The 17,894-nt window shown below is 38.3% G+C and overlaps 1 protein-coding gene across 4 annotated transcripts in view; it reads left to right on the top strand.

Annotated features, from left to right (window-relative positions):
• Gapvd1 (GTPase activating protein and VPS9 domains 1) overlaps window positions 1-17,894 on the top strand; it is a 43,777-nt gene that overhangs the window by 5,380 nt on the left and 20,503 nt on the right. For 3 of the 4 annotated variants that reach the window (XM_069331834.1, XM_045740040.2, XM_069331835.1), the window contains exons 5-15: window positions 3,330-3,447; window positions 4,386-4,597; window positions 5,105-5,339; window positions 7,122-7,211; window positions 7,712-7,870; window positions 8,344-8,507; window positions 9,320-9,557; window positions 10,339-10,542; window positions 12,266-13,941; window positions 15,273-15,449; window positions 15,888-16,017. In XM_069331834.1, the coding sequence (XP_069187935.1) occupies window positions 3,330-3,447; window positions 4,386-4,597; window positions 5,105-5,339; window positions 7,122-7,211; window positions 7,712-7,870; window positions 8,344-8,507; window positions 9,320-9,557; window positions 10,339-10,542; window positions 12,266-13,941; window positions 15,273-15,449; window positions 15,888-16,017 (3,403 nt within the window). The remainder of the gene's footprint in view (window positions 1-3,329; window positions 3,448-4,385; window positions 4,598-5,104; window positions 5,340-7,121; window positions 7,212-7,711; window positions 7,871-8,343; window positions 8,508-9,319; window positions 9,558-10,338; window positions 10,543-12,265; window positions 13,942-15,272; window positions 15,450-15,887; window positions 16,018-17,894) is intronic. The other variant, XM_045740041.2, reaches the window with a different exon arrangement.

Here is a 17,894-nt window from a genome sequence, read left to right as displayed (position 1 = left end):
AAATTAGGATTAAGGACTTGCTTGAATCGCTATGAGTGCTAGTGGTTGTATAAGAATGTAAGCACTCTTGTATACATAAATAAATAAATATATAAAATAATTGAATGGGGAGAGAAAGAAATGGCAGTAGTTCAGGAAGACTAATGTATAGGTAAATTGGAATGTCAGTGATAAATGTGGTAGACTTAAATGGTGAAGGGGAGATTAGAAATAGTTGGAGACTAGAGCAGTAGTGTGGGAAATTTACCAGAAGGCATGGCATGGTGATGTGCCAGAGAATTGGAGAAGAGTAGTGATTGTAAAAAAAAATATAGGAAAATCAAGCAGGTGTAGGAACTGAGACATTTGTGTAGTTGTCAAAATGTATTACAGTATAGTGATTGGAAGTCCAATAATTATTGATAAATTTATCAGTGATAAACAAGGTGCGTTCTGTGGTGGAAGAGGGTGTGTAGTCCTTATATTTGCATCGAGACAATTTATGGAGAAGGCATGAGAGGAAGATTGTGAAATGTATATGGCATTTCTGAGCTTGGGGAAAAAATACATTATATAGTTAATTGAGTAGGACTTTGGAGAATGATGAGTTGTGGCATGGAGTTAATGATGCTGTTAAATTGTGACAGTTTTGTAGATAGCAGTGCATATGTAAGAGTTGATGGTGTAATGAGTGTTTGGTGTGATATTAATGTAGGTGTTCATCAGGGTTGTGTGATGACTCCCTAGTTATTTAATTTATACCTGGTATATTTAGATGAGGTCATGAGGGAGGTCAAGATAAACAATGCTAGAGGTGTAAACCTAGTGTGTGTGGGCCAATTACGAGTAATTAAAGTACTGTACAATAAGATAAATTTCATGTATGCATAGGATTCAGTTCTTTTATCAGTGTGCGAGGGATCTATGTAGACTGGTTGAATATTGTATTGGAGTGTGAAAAAAGATACTTATAAGTGAGTGTAAGTAAAGGAAATGTTGCAGAAAGAAGAAAATTTGTGTGTGAAATAAATTTGAATGATGAAATATTGGAAGTTGACAATCAGTTTAAATACTAGGCATGTGTGCTTGCTAAAAATAAATATTTCTGCTATCGAAATTCAGAGTAGGATCAGCCATAGAAAGAAAGTGGGTGGAGCCATGAAAGACATGCTAAGGAAATACAAGATAAGAATAGATTAAGTAGTGGTATGTATAATTGCGATATGATGTGGCGTGAACGTGAGAACTCAAGAGTTAAGAGCGCTAAATGGAATATCTGAGAAGTGTGGTGATAGGTGAATAGTTATAGTAAAGAGTGAAAATGTCATGGAGAGCGGAGGACTACAAAAAAAAAAAAAAATAGCCAGATTGATACGGTCTTAGTAAGGTGTTGAAAAATGGATGGATAGTCATCTGGTGAACAGAGAAAGTATTCAAGTGAATTTGTAGGTAGTAGAGGGAGAGGAAGGCTGGGAAGGTGAGCATATTTGGTGTATTTTGTGAGGAAGTGGGTACTGTGTGTTGATAACACAAATATGAAAAGGAAAGAGGCTGGGGGAAAGCGACTTGTTAGAAGCAAGTACATGTAATGTAATGTAAGAAATGTATGTGAAAATTCTCCCTGTCCTCTGAAGTGTTGGGGTGCTGCTTAAGTGTGACAGTGCTTATTTTGTGTGTTGTATATTGTATAGTACTGTATTGAGTAATATAGTGAATAAACATATCATATTTTTAATCTTTACTGTTTAATGTTTATAACCTTCTGCCTAACCTTTTGTAAGTTGACCCCTGGTAGTTTCTCTTGAGTTCTTGACAGTGGCACACTATGGAAATAATGGGTCTCCATGGTTCCAATGACTTCTCTCTACTTACTGAAGATGAGGAGCTTTTCAAATCATCTTGCTTGTTCCATGGAGCTGGGCAGGCACACGAGGGATCAAAGATATACCCATTAGCAAGGTGAATCACCCATTAAAGGTTAAAGGATGTAAACCACAATAAATCTTCCTCCAATAAATGTTTGACATTACCAGAATTGCAGATAAACATTCTGAACAGCCTAATTAGGTACTTACTCTATCACATTTTCACCATCTCACGGTGGTCTCTGTGAAGTGGACATCTTGTGTGCACTTCTGAGTGGTGGTGGTTCCTTGGTTCCTCTTGAAAACAATTGGCTAAGCTTTTGAACTTTTGGACTTGTTTGGATTTTTCTATGTGATAGTTATTTTATGTCTCTTGCTACCTCAGTCTGCTATGGTGTTTGTTTCGTGGTTAACTTTTCACCACTTTTGAGGACCAAAAACCAGCAGCAGTTATCTTCTCTGAGATTTTTGAACCAGTACCAGGCAATGCTTCAATACTTTATCACTAATGCAAGGCTGCATTTATATTCATAGTGAATATATGGTGATTCTTTTGTTATAGCTCTGTGAGGGAGGTAAAAGGCTGTACCCTTTCCAGTATTTGTGCCGAGAGGAACATTATGCTTTCTTTTACTATGTTTTAATTTCTGTGGCTTCTTAAGCCTTTCAAGTCTATAGTCATCAGGATTCAGTGTTTTGTTAGCTATATACAGTATGTGCACTTGTACACTCTCACAACTGGCAGTTTCACCTGAAGCTTTATATGGTGTGTTTGGAGCAGTTCCCATGTTGTAGAGTTTATCTGGTTTTCTTGGCTTGCAGCTTTCTGTGATGTCTCACAGACTATACGAGTATATTGTGTCCTGTCATTCCTCCTTTTAGGTTCAAGGGGGCAGGGGGATTCTCACCCCTCAAGTGTGCAAAATGTTTTCCCATTGGATTTCTGTTTTAACTGAATCGCTTGAAAGTTGGCCTACCATGCAGCAACTTGTCCTCGAATTCATACTCTGAGTTTCAAACTGTTGCATCCTTGAACTATTATTAATATATGTGTTTCCCTTCTTACCCATCTGTTATTGCTCTTGGGGTTGAGAGCGAGTTGCTTACTTTAGAGTGAATCAGGGTGCCACTTGATGGTTGTAGGTAAAATGATTAAGTGCCTGGTTAGATTATGCAGAATTTTGTTTAGTGATTTGCATGTTGACAAATATTTCTTGAAAAGAGGGGAATTGCTTTTTTACTTTAATTTTGGGGGTGGCTCACCTCGGTAGCGAGTGATCTTTGAATTGAATGTGCTCTCCCCATTTCATGGAGGGACAAGATGTTTTGAAACGGTTCTTGTCCTCAGTAAGCAGACAGAAGTCATAGGAGTCTGGCATACCCAATATCTTAGTGTGCCAGTACCATACCCTCGGGAAAGCTACCGTGGTGCTATCTAGAAAGAGGCGTTTCATTACACTCATTGCTTTTTCTTTACTTACTCAGACACTTAATGGAGTTACAGCTGGCAACTTCAGAGACCCCACGTCGATTGTTACGTCATGGCTCTTGTGCTTTCAGCCAGATATACCGAGCCTATGTGGACACGCTTCCCCAAGCCAAGGTACAAACAAATTTAATGATTTTTAATTCATGTGAATATTCATTTGCGTGTACAGCAATGTAGTACAGTACTTTGTATGTTGGTGATTTTACCAAGGCATTACAATGTTAAAGTCCTGTAAAGGACAGTAATAATAACCATATTGGAGTTGCAAACCAGAAGATACTGGATAAATTGAACCTATTAAACATTGTGTAACTATGAGTATAATCCCATTCCCAGAGATATATGATCAAACTGTGCTATCATAAGTTCACTTGGATTTCTTCTTTATAAAGCTTTTCTTCCTCTATCTTAGTCCTGTGGGCTGTGTTTGGTGTTCACTAACTTATTGAATGTTTGCTTACCTTATTATCTAGGTAAATGACTATTGCCTTGTGTCAGGTGTTTCTTCAGAATGATTGTTTAGGTGGTCAGAGTCAAATTTATGCTGCCACCTAGTTGCGGCTGGATTAAGGCAGGCTTATGCTTATGTTTGGTAAGAAGCAGTGAGTGTTGCAGTTTGTGATGTCTGTAGGGCTCCAAGAGTTTTGTGCTTTTGAACATATGTTTGGGAGTAAGGCAAATCTGGCTGGATTGACTCGGTCTACAATGACTCCCAAGGCCCCTAAATGGTCCAGCAGGGATGCCATAGTCGTGCTGGCATCAGTGTCTTAAAACTGCTGACTGTGCAGTGAACCTGTGATTGCATGTTTGGATCACATACTGTACCTCTGGCAACAGCATTATAGCTTTCTCAGTAAGGAGATTTTTTCACAAGCTTAATAATTGTTATAATTTTTATTTATTTGGTCTCGGATCAGAACCAACAAGGTTAACTAATTTATTCACTGTCTTACATGCATTGATTGATTACTGAATACTTGAACAACAAATTACTTTATTTTATTTTTAAAGTACTGTATGTTCACGTGTGTTTGATGTTTACATTGTTGCAGGTGTTCTTGACAGCTGCATTGCACCAGCCAATAGTACAGCTACTTATGGAAGATGAATTGTTCCTTGATATAGACCCTTCAAAAGCTGCTGTTCGCTTTCCTGCCGAGGAACGTCTCAGAAGGTTTGGTAAAGAAGGAACTCCAGAATACAATGCTGCCTTGGCAAAGTATCGAGCATGGACTATTGCCAAGCTTGTCAAAATTGCTGACAGGTAAGGTTTGTAATTTTAGTATGACCTTGCTTATGTGAGCAAGTGTACATTTTGGTAGAGATTTGTGAAGTTTTATAAATAATTAAGGCACTTTATTAGATGTATTAGCACTTTAAACTGTGAATAGACTGTTGATGTATGTTACCAAACTATTTAACTAGCTCATCCTAGAATGAGTACTACTCGTAAGTACTGTAACTTGTTGGTGTTTGGAATTGTAAAAAATTTTGGACTTTGGTTCTTAAACCCATTATGTACATTTAACCTTTTCCACAACAACTCATGGATATGTGGTTTTATTGTAAATGAAACTGAACTAACCTTATAACTAAATGATTAAAAGTGGAATTATGCTTTATATGTTTGATCTACAGTTCCAAACTAAAGAAAAATATTTTTGTTTAATGGAAGGTGTGCCATTTATTATTTTGTAATAGATTAGCAATTAGCAATCAAGTATGTGATTGCATAAAACTTTGCTATTCATTATTATAAAATTTCTTCCAGGTTCATGGAGAGTATTAAGGAGGCAATGAATTGCTTTCCACCTCAGTTGTCTTGGCTTGTCAGAATTCTTTATGATGTGCTATTAACAGCAAAGCGAGCAGACACCAGAGAAGTTAGCGCCATCTGTGTAGATCTGGTGTTTGCATTTTTCCTCTGCCCAGCTCTTGTCACACCAGAACCTCATGGAATCTGTGATGCACCAATCTCCCACATCTCAAGGTTTAATCTTATACAGGTAAAGTATGATCATCTTGACATTGATTTCAGATTTTTGACTGCATGAAATAGCTGAGACAAACTCATTCTGCCACTGAACAGAACACTTTGGACCTTAGTGGTGGTGTAAGCTGCTAATATTCTCATGCATTTTTAAATGCTGAGAATAAGTTTAAAGATGTTTAGACAACTTATTCCCAACCTTCAGAATTAGCTGGGTAAGGAAATCTGGAGTCTGTTGCAGTGTGTTTGTCGATAACTGCCAGATGGTTTTGATATAATATCCATTGTCAGGGACAGGGAGCCTGGACTAAGGCTTATCGAGATCGCCCCAGGCCAACTACTGACCCCCCCCAGGATGCAACCCACAACATTTATCAGACTCCTAGGTACTTATTTCCAGCTAGGTGAGCAGAGGGAGCAGGTGAATGGAAACATGCTTATCCATTTGTGCTGCCTGGGGACTGAACCCAGGTGCCTTGATTTTGAGTTGAAGCCATAGACTCTATAGGTCTATTGTACCATTTATGCTCAATAATTCGAATTATTTGTATATGGGGCTCACCCCCATTCACATTTATGGACATTAAAGTTAGTCGAATTTTTACCTAGAAAGTTAAAAAATGGAAAAAAATTTGAACTTAGGTTTTCGTCAGCCAGAAATCTCAACCCCAATATTTATTTGAGTTGCATTCAAAAACTCAAACTCGAATTTATTCTTACTGCCCTTAAATTTGGATTACCAAGCTTTTACAATATTTTACTTGCATAGTCTGGCCCAACGCGATGTTTTCCGAGACCAGGTTTTCTTGCATTATTGTTTGCAGTGGGGAGATCAACTTAATCATCACAACTTAGATGATCATACAGCTGATTAAGACAGATATAACTTTTCTATTTTTCATTGTATTTATTTCAAACATTTTTTTCTTTGTGCTTGTATCCTATACTGGCTCCAAACATGGTAAAAATGTTGGCATCACTTTTAACATCTTACAGAGATGTCTCGCATCTTGGTTCAGATTCTCAATAATATAAATGGATTATTATACCATGTTATTGGTTGTAAATTGAAGTTAAACATCTAAAATACTTATTAGTGTGCATTACAGCAGCCCATCCTCCAAAAATGGGGAGGTAAATGTAACAGCACAAGTAAGTGCAATTATGTACTACTAAAGTATTCATAGCAGTAAGGAATTGTACTTATTTTCACTTAGTATTAAACCGTACTGTCAAATATATTGTGAATACAGGTATTTGAGTTTACCTGAAAAGCTGAATAGAAAACCATGACCTAACCTAACCTTCTTAATGTTTGAAGATAAGCATTTTATTGCTTCTTAATTACAATTAGTACTTAATCTATAGCTATATTGATATTACAGTTTTATAAAACTAATGACTAATAAAACAAAACTAAAATATATCAATAAATTGTAAAGTAACTCAGGATATTTTCAAATTTTGTATAAAATTTCTATTGTTTAATAAAACTCAAAAAGAAATTCCTAATATTTAAAACTTGTGTATAGCGAATTGAATTTGAAAACTTCATCCTAAAATTCTGAGTGTCTTAACAGAAAACGAGGAGAATAAATGGGGATGTAAATGTAACCGCCCCATAAGTGCAATTATGTACTATGTATGACAGTAAGTAAATGTACTTATTACACTTAGTATTAAACTGTACTGTCAATTTAGAGGATGGGTTGCATTATACATTATAACTTACAGTATTTATTTGTAATGAATCTACTTAATGCCTCGTTAATCAACTTGCTCTTAAAAATTCTCACAGGTAGCTCAGATCCTCCAAGTGTTGGCAATGAGTCGCTGGGAAACTCCTGATCACAGACTCTCTGATCTCTACTCGCACTTTGAGAAGGAGGTAAAGTTATTTGTACTTTCTCTCCCCCCTCTTTCTCTGTCTCTTGTGCTTAATGTATCTATGGTAGTGTAAGTCATTTTAAAGTTATAGGAAGCTAGTTAATAGCTCCCCAGTCATGTGCATTACGTATGTTTATTCTTTGAATACTGGGTGTCAGCCATATTCCATTTTTCAACTTAATATAATGTAAATTGGAAATGAAGTTTCACATCCAAACTAGAAGGTGAAATTATAACAAAGTATGCCATAAAAGAGGAAACGTGAAGCAAATAAGGAATACTTTAGGTTTAAGGTAATATAATGAATACAAATATTGGCATAGGGCTAAAATGTTTTTAAACAGCCAGATTAGTTTATTGTCATTTAGTCAGAGAGAGCACGGAGCACTCACAAAAATACGCACTCTAAAAACATTGACAAACATGCATGGGGATATGTTTTTGTGTAGTATTACGTTTGATAAATTACCGATTATAATTCAGAAGTGTTGTTATCGGCAGGTAATATGTGGCGTCGTGGATGGAATTCTAGAGAGCGGAGGGTCTGAGGCGCCACCCCCAGGAGTCTCCTGCCTTAACAGCCCACTGAGTACTCTAGTCCGTTCGTCTTGCCTCATTCCAGAGCCTCGTCTACATGCACTTGTTGCTTTCATGTATACTGTAAGTGTATAGGAAGCTTCAGTTAAAATATAGGGAGTCCTTGCTATTCATTGGCACACTATCCATAGTTCATGTGCAAGTGGATTGTAACTGTTGTATTTTTTTAGGATTACATAATTTCATTATTAAAACATTTCCAGAACCCTATAATGAAGAGTGAAAAGTGTTCAGTAACTTTTGGTAGTTCCTCTAGTAAGGAAAATTAGGAAATGTATCAGTCTGAAAAAATAAAATTGTGAAATCATTTGGGTGATGGAGAATGGGTTGTTTGCTATACAGTTCAGTACAGTACAATATGTTGTTTGACTTAATAATACATTTTTAGAATGTATATTTGACAGTGAGAATTACTCATTATGATTTCACATTTACAGTATACTGTATATTAAAATTAAATAATAGTAACAACACAACTTGTCATGTCCTATATTGGGGTGGAGGATCATTATAAGATTTCATTATCAATATTTTAGATACTGAGTGAACTACCAGAAGATGATGAAATGCGCAAGGATCTTGAAACATCCATTGGCCGCCTCAAGCCGTCACATCTCTCACCTGCTCCACCAGCCACTTCGGCCTTATCTACCCCAAACACAGCTAAAAAAAATTTGTTAGGACGAGTGAAAAGTAACAGGTAACATTACATTTAATAGATTTGGTTCTATGATGATAGCTCTTTTTGCAATCTGGGAGTGTTGCTCATTTTCTTGTCCAGCGTGAATCACCCTTCTTTGCCCACTCACTGTGTGATATGTAAAGCATTTATATTCTCTTTACGTTAGAAAAATTGTTTTATAGGAAATTGGTCCCTCAGTGGCAGCTTGAATTAGTCATGCCACTGGCCTCCTTCTCTCCTTTTTATTAATAAAGTCATCTGAAAAAATACTTGTCACAGAAAGGGAAGGGGAACTATCAGGAGGAAAGCGCCAAGCCATTACGACTATATAGCATCTGGAAGGGGTCAGGATAAGGATTAGGGATGGGATGGGGAAAAGGAATGGTGCCCAGCCACTTGTGGACGGTCGGGGATTAACGCCGACCTGTATTATTTTATCATAAAATTACAGGGGTGGGTAAACAGAATATTTTACTGCGTACATTTATTCCTTATATCAAAGGATGCCTGCAAGGTACTAGGCTGCAGTTAGGGTGGTAAGTGGAATGCTTACACAAGCATTCCACAACAATTAAGCAAGGTGTATAACCCAACCCCCACACACGACATAAGGGTCCAGGATAGACCAAAATTTTTATGCCAGTCTTTTCTTTTATTTCATGTGTGGAGGGTTGAGAGATTTGTTTTCAGGCATGGTATTGTGACTTACTATCTGTAGAATATGTCGGTCTTGTCTACCAACTAGCCAGCTAAGCTGGTGGTTTGGTTGGTCTTTGAGGTACATATATTTAGCTCTATTGTACATGCTCATACTCTGGATGCTGTTGCAGGGTCAAGGCTAACAAGAGTCAGAGTGAGGGAAGTGGTGACTCTGATTCTCTTGGATCATTGCAAGAGTCCACAGTTAGCAGTTCCAGCCATCTACCAGGCCAGAGCAGCATAGATGAAGGGGATGTAATGCCGCCGCCATTAGACTATGACACAGTTTTGGTTATCTCGCTCAATACCTCTAGTCCTCCCGAGTGCCCTGGGCTGATGTCAGAAGAAAAAGTTCTTTCAACAGTGCAGGTAATTCATATTTCAAGCATTTAGGAGGCCTTTCTAATATTTAAAGTTGTATTAAACAGTGTTATCAATAATAATTAAAATTATGACAATTTTGAGTGACCATCAATGTCATCATGTACCAAGCCTTCCTACTCATTGTATTCGATGGAATTTGGTTTCAATTAATTGATGTAACATGTATGGTAGGGTACCCAAGCTATGTCTTCCATGTTAAAGGGCCCCCCCTGAGTCATTTTTTGAAGGTGGAACTATGACAGTGGTAAATTATTCATAATGATACGAGTTATGTAGGATGCTGGAGTCAACACCAGTTTAGGAATGGCAGCTCCGCTAGCTGATACAGTTGAAGGATGATGGCAGTGGCAAGATATTCCATAGTAAGACTTGGTGTTGACATTGATGTTTCAAGTAGAGATGGTTGTGGGAGAGTGACTGCTGTAACTTGGTCCTGATCCTACTGGCATTATATTTGTATGGCGTAGTATATACGGTACTACAAAACTACAGCAGCATATATCTCAAGAGAGTTGTGGTTAAGTTTATTAGGACACACCGATTGAAAAATAAATACTGTATTGGAATTAATAAATAATAAAACTGTGAACAATATTTTGGGAGCATAGTCCTTAGAAATGTATTTATATGAAAGTACAGTACATTAAGATGATATGAACATGTCATTAATGGTTAATGCTAATTAAGATTTAGTGATAATAAATAACTGCCAGTTTTAATATCAAATACACTCTTAGGATTCTCAATTTGTTTTTTCTTTCCACAGACAAAATCAACATCACGTGTGAGAATGAACGTAGAAGACGAAGGTGATGGTGGTGGAGGGGAGGCCACTATAGAAAAAAGGACACGATTTTCACTTTCCCATGATGAAGGCTCAATTGGCAACACCTCTGATAATTTAGAAGCGATTAGTGAGGCTGCAAGCAATCACAGTGTTGCGTCAAGCCTAGATGATGTTGAGCAGGTAGTGGTACATCACTAATAAATAACTTTTTTGCACGATTTTTCTAATAATTATGTTCCATACCATGCTTTTAATTTAAGGATTTTTACTGTAAAATATTGAACTTACCATGTTCAAAAAACTTGGTTTAGAACCAAGCTCAAATAACATGTTTATACTACAGTATTACTGTACTTGAGCAGCATGGTTGAGATTGAGAGCTACTGAATAGCATTTAAGAAAAAGAAATAAGATGGGAAACGTGATGACTTCTCCAGTCACCTCTTATTTCACACAACCAAACTTCCAACTAATATACGTAAACAGTACCTTTTGCATTCTTCTGCAAGAAGACCTGTATCTTCTTCATGCATCAAATTAGATAAGCTATTAATTCTTATCATACACTAATTTAAAACTCTTTTTCTAGTACAGCATTCCCACCTTGACTGCCCTCTTGACTCAATTCATATACTGTATACATTGAACAACCATATGGACTTTGCATAACCCTGTCATAGTCCTATATTAACATAGAACCATTCACTTTATTATAACATTAGCTCTTTGCATGATTTACTTCTATGTAAAGCTCTTTGCAGCAAGTTATATCATTCTACCAACTCCCTCTATTCACTTTTTCTTGTGTACTGCTTAATCAATGGGCCTAGTACCTGACCAAGTGCCTAAATACTTGCCACAATAAGAGCATTTTAATTTTCATTCTTGCAAGTCCTTAACTGCTCTCTCCACTTGCTGTTCCAGTTGTAGCCTACTCCACTACAGAATCTACCTTGGCCATCACCGACTAATTTCTCATCTCCTCCTACTTTGAATTCATTCACTGGTTAATATTTTCCTATGGTTATCTCTAATATTTCCATTGCATTTCCCTCTAGTCTCCGTTATAGAATATGTACTGGAACTTCTTTCCCAAATAGCGTTTAGGTTATCCTATAAATGTTGATGAATTGGACTTCCAAACATCTCATTTAGTTACCTTTCCTTCTGCGTGTTTGAGCTTATTGCATCAGTGTTGGGATAAAGATCAGTGATATGACAAGATGAGGAATGTGAAGAACTTCCTCAGCTTACATTTGAGTATTGAGTGTACTCTTGTGGTGTAGTCATGTAGAGCAAATGGATGAGGATAAAGCAATGAATAATTTGTATTTGAATTTGAGAGTAATAGAAAAAGGCAGATATGGTGAGTAAGAGACAATTTGGTGTACTCGTGTACAATGCATTGGTAGTGGTAATTAACACAAACAGAAGTAGTTTGTTGGGAGGGAATGATGCACATTTTGTTTGTGGCAATTTAAGTTGAATATATTCAACATGGCCAATAATGAAATAACATACTGCTGTGGACAGACTGTATTGTTATGGTGTTAGCAGTAGCAGCTGAGTATTGTTCCGTAGCTACTGCTAGCTACAGAACAATACTTTACGAAAAGAAGTACAGTGCGTTACTGTTATTTGCCATTTTTAATAACTATTTGATTTGTCTTAACATATTCCCTTGTGTTATGCTTTTATAGATTATTGCTTTGATTCTAATTATTTTATCCCTTATCTTTCTTGTAATAATTTTCCGTCCTTTTGAGTTATGAGCCATTGCCCTCTATCCAGGTGGTATATGAAGTATTGTTCCTAATTATAATGTGATTATGAGTTTTGGTATTTTATTTGATACAATGTAGGTCAGGATTTTCATATGCCTATTTTGTTTTCTTCCTTTTCTTAGGAGGATCAACCTGATAACTTGTCAGACATGGTGTCGGCAAATGTGTCAGGCCGGGGAACTCCCAATGTGTCAGGCCGTGACACTCCCTCATCACAGGTAACAGAGGGTGAAGAAGCAGGCCTGAGAAGTGGAGAAGAAAACCAGCCCCCTCCACCTAATGTCCCCGTTACAGTTCCCAAACCAGCAAGAGCAGATATTGAGGAAAAATTTGGACGTTTTGAAATCAAACCTCTAATAGGTGGTGATGAAACTATATCTTTAGTGTCTGACACTTGGAGCACTGATGTCCTAGCTAGTGACTCTGAAACTATTGAAGCTGCAGACAGAGCAGACCGTGGGGACCAGTTTCATGATCAGCTATTAAATCGACATTTAGCAGAATTAGATAGAATGCAAGGAGATTACCTGAGTGGAGATGCAACTGGAGAAACTTTTGAAACTGCCTCGGAAGCTTGGAGCACAGATGTTTTAGCCTCAGACTCTGAGAGAATGACAGAATTTGACACCGATGATGCACAGAGTGTTGCCCGGTCAGATGACACGGGCCGATCAGAAGTTGAAGTGGAGCTGGGTGGAAGCGACTTGCTGAGACGTGAGACTCTACACCAGGAAGATATTGTTACACCTCGTGCACATGGGTCTCGTTCTCCAGTTGATGCAACATTGAGTGGGGCCATGGGAGGAAGCAGCAGTGGAGGAATACTGAAGCCAATGCCTGTTTTGCCTTCTTCATTAACTACAGATTCTGGTAACAGCATTCCTAGTGGTATTCTAAAACCCATTCCAGTATTGCAACATAGAAGTGGCAGACCAGCAACTCCCCCTCGAGTAGAATTTCAACCTATCCATCCTGCTGAAGAAGACCAGTGTCTTATGGACAGATTGCCATCTGACAGAGAAGAGGAAGAGTTGCCACAAGAAGAACAAGAAATTGCATCTGCCACACAATCTTTAGGGCGTTTAAGCCTGAATCTTTCGACACTCCCCAATAATGGCATTGTATCAGGTGACCAACATCTTTTGCTTAATACTTTTATTGGTGATGGTAGTAGGGGAAGATCCAATGCTCCTCTTATGGATTTGGGTAATAATAGTGAAGGGGGACACATTGTTGTGCATCCTCATCATAAACTTGTGTCCAGTGATCGTGGCTCAGGAGAGGACAGCAGCTTACATTTGAGTACAACTAGCTTAGCATCTTCCAGCAGTTCTGGATCTGACGTAGTCGGAGGCTCTGGCAAGCTTCGCTCTACCTCTAATGCTAGTTCTGGACCCACAACAGACTCAATTGATACCCCAGAGCCAAGTGCACCAGCTATCAGTATGGCAGCCACTGGAGCAATACCAAAAAGTATTAGTTTTGATAAAACGGCTGAAAGAGGGGATCGTGATGCTATTGATGGTGACGCAAAACATAAGCGAGGATTTTTCAAAAATTTTAAGCTCCCTGGTTTTAAGGGCCGCCGTAAACCTGGAAGTAGGCCTGGTGATGATACAGCATATATACGTTCAGGACTTAATAGCCAAGATTTGAATATAAGACGAGCTTTGTCTGAAGAAAATCGGCCTCCTACAATTGAAGAAACAAGCGATGATATTCTGGCAAAATACAGAAATAAGAAACCAGAAATGGATACTTCAGAAACAGATGGCATGGTCTCTACGCAACATAATATGTAAGTAAATAAAAACTAAATCGGAACATAATTTAATAATTACATGCTGCACGTTGTAGTAAGAAAAATATGCAAATTCTATTCAGTATTTATGTAAAATTTTCAAGCTAAGAGGCCTTTTATGTATAATCATATAACACTGGAGTATGTACTATACTGCATGTATTTCTTGGCTTTTTCTGAGGTAAGGCCCCCCTCGGATGTTCCTGTGGTCCATCTAAGACTCTCATCACCTGCAGAGCTCTCAAGATTTTTATCCCCATCACAACAAGAATCTTTGCAAGTGCTTCTGTCACATAACTTGCTTACACATAAGCTCTACTTGCTTATTATGATGTTGCTTTGTAGTTGAGAGCACATGTACTGTGTATTTTATGCTTATGGACCTATATTAATTGGCAAGGGCTTTAAGCCTCCAATCTTTTGGGAGAGTGACATTGGGGCCCTAGTCCTTAATATTTGTGAGTTTGCTCCAGAGGCTTACACTTCTCTACTTGTCAGTGGCCTCTACCTCTATCATTTTAGCGTCCATCTTCTTACCATTCTACACTAGATGTAGCCCCAAAACCATCTTGACTTCAGACTGTGCAAGTGCCAGTGGAGTCTGGTTTTGTAGCTGATACTATGGTATCCACTTTCCCTGAAGTTTTGCCCAGAGCTTTCCACATGTATATTTCTGGTTGGAGGAAGGAACCTGTTTTTTCCTTCACATGAAGCATAACGTTCTCATTGATGGGTCCTCCAACTTATCACAGATTTGGGTTGGATGCAACTCCAGGTATGGTTTCCTTGGTTGGTCAGAGGCTGTCCTTGAGTAGGCTTTACACGGGGCCCATTTAACCCTTCATGGGCACTAGTGTCCAGTCTGGATGGCATATCTCTCAAAATGGGATGTTTCTATCCCCTTGCTTAAAGTTCAGTCCAAGTAGGGCTTTGAAAGGATATTGAGTGTGGGTTTACCTTGTGGTCACTCCAGGATGCATTACATTTTCCTTCAGTGTATCTTTAACACCAGTGCGGCCGAGTAATGATGTTTGAAAAAGATCTGGGCCGTGTTTGTTTGCAATGTCATCTGTCCTGACTAGCATGAACACTGAAAGGGACATTTAGGGAGCATCTGGGTGTCATGCTCAGAAAAAATCTTGCCCTATTTATTTAAAGCCAGATTTTTCTAATGTGCTAGTTCACCAATTAAAACAACTATGAATTCACTTTGTTTATTACAGTAAGAAGCAATTAGTTTGCAAATTTTTTCTACAGATGCTGAAGTATTTAATATGTAGATATTGCATTACTGTACCAACCATCTTAACTAATAATTAACTCCACAGACAAGTTAATGAAATAGCAAAGACTGAGGAGGACGAAAGACTGTTCATAGACCCAAGCAGTATTGAAACGAGTTACGCCTTTGCTGATGCCAAAAGAAAGTTGCGACTAGTATTGAGCATTGCAGACTTCTCCATGTCTCCATACTTACCAGAGTTTGGGGCTCCAACAGGAACAGAGTATGTATGAGCTTTAATACCATTCTAATGTATATGTGGGATTACTGGAATCATAGTAAATTTTGCACTATGATTATTGGAATCATAGCAGTGATATTTCAAGGTATGTTTTGTTTTTTGTCCATGTTTAATTTTGTTTAAATAATTTTGTTGGGATCAGGAAGTCTGTTTTTTCTCAATATACACAAGTATATTGAGAAGAATATTCATGGGGTCAGATTAATAAGCAGTGCTGTGCAAAATTAGGATAAGCCAGGGACTTTGTTGACAAATGTGCATGATATTGCCAGTAGATGGAGACAATTTTTATAGGTAAACAGTGTGTGATTTGTTAATTTGATAAATCTTTGTAGTAAACTAGAGTACTGTACATTTATTACTAATTTTTTAAGGTTTTAAAAATATTTATGAAAGGCCTCTAAACATTTGCTCATTTAGTTCCAGCTTAGATAATGATGTGGTGACATGGTTACGGTGTCAGTTGGCTGAAGCAACTAACCTTCACGACCGTTCCCTCGTGGCTCAGTTACATGAAACCTTGCGCTGTGTTCAACTCTTTGATTCTCAGGTAATTGAGAGCTGATACTGTGTAACATGTGGAGGAAATAGGTACTTATACTATGTAGTATTGAGAGAATGGGCGCTGATAATATGGAGAGAATGTGCTCTGATATTAACATAATGATTACCTGTAGTTTATCTGCAGTTGGTTTCAAGAGTTCTTTGCTCCTCCAAGCCTGGCCAGGGGCTAGGCCTGCCTGATAACTTGATCTGTAAGGATATTATAAGGTTGACAGAGATCATCATGTCCCCTTTCACCCGAGGCCGGCTTCCTTCAAGACCAAGCAGAAGGAAGAGTGATAATTATTAAATACAACAATTATTATAATAATAATATAATTAATTAATTATCACTATTCCTTCTGCTTGGTCTTGAAGGAAGCCGGCCTCGGGTGAAAGGGGGCTGTGACGATCTCTGTCTGGAACCCGTGGATGTGGCTTGGGATGTCCGCTTCCTGGGGCTTGTGTGGCCCAGGCTCTGCTTCAGGAAGCTGGGGTTTGTTCTTGCCCTTGATGGGGGTGGTTCTTCTCCGGCCCCGGCCACGGCAGTCTCCAGGTTTGGAGTCCCTGTGCCTTCTTTCACCAACTTTGAGGTCAACTCCAGAGCTCACAGTTCACAGTTTCTGCGATGGCGCTGGAACCAATCCTATTGGCATTTGCCTTTCCATTGGAGACTTGGGGCACCGTGGAGAGGGGAGACCTGCTGCTTGGGTAACAGCTTCTCCTCCATATCAACCTACCTTGGCTTTGTGCCCTGGAGAAGCCACTACAGACCAACAACCAGAGTGCAACTCCATAGTCTCCTGAGACCGATACATGCCTACTACTTAAGGTTGTTGCTTACAGCATCTATCAGGTCTACGTTTCTATTAAATCCAACTGATTTGATATTTCCTGCAGGAACTTGTCCAATTGCCTCTTGTACCTTATCTCCTCACTGGGTCTGTTCTGTATTCCCTATCTTATCTTCTGCTCCCAGTTATGTTATTGTGCATACATGAGATCTGATCTTTGAGTATCTTTATATTATGTGATCTCTTGTCTCATTTCCAGAGAGTACATTTAAAATGTTTTTAGAAAGTCCCAGTAGTTCAGGCATTTTACTGTGTATGAGTGCTTCATATTTATTTTGTATTTTTATGTATACACAAAAAGGTACATTGGGTTGTGAGAGTACATAACATTGGTGTTTGAGAGTTACATTCTTGCAAAGCCACTAACACACATTGCATTCTATTTATTGAATTTCTTTCAGATATCTCTTCTGGTAGAAGGTAAAGTGAGTACCGAGCAGTACTCAAGGTGAGAAAGCACAAATGGTTAGGAAAAGGAGAAGCATGGTAATGGTTTCTCTTGATTTTAAAGGATTTCAAGGTATTTCTATTTGGGTGGCTTGTGAGGTTGTGTGAGGAGTGAGGAGTGGCCGGCGAGGGCACCCAGGGTAGTCTAGGCTACCACTTGGTGGTGAGCATGTGACTGCAACCACCACTGTAGTCACAACCATTGCTGCATCTACAACTACATCACCACTACAACCTCAACGAGTACTACAGACATGAGCACAAATACCATTACAATCACTAAAAACTGCAAGCACTGCTACAACCAGTACCATAATCACAATCACCAGACACAGCCATTATCATAACTATAGCTGCATCTTTATAAGCCTCCAATCTAACCACAACTATAATTAAAACAATATACTATACTACAAAAGCCACTACAACCACCACAATGCTAGACAATCACAACCACCTACAACTAGACATAACTACAATAGCTGATGCAACCACCGTTATAATAAAAACTGAAACTATAACCCCCAGTATGTTCTGTGACCTCATTATTTTTCATATTTTTTAATTGATACTGTATCCTGTA

The sequence above is a fragment of the Procambarus clarkii genome, chromosome 26 (assembly GCF_040958095.1).
Source record: "Procambarus clarkii isolate CNS0578487 chromosome 26, FALCON_Pclarkii_2.0, whole genome shotgun sequence".
Taxonomy (NCBI): Eukaryota; Metazoa; Arthropoda; class Malacostraca; order Decapoda; family Cambaridae; genus Procambarus; species Procambarus clarkii.
This window is presented reverse-complemented; position numbering and strand designations above follow the sequence as displayed.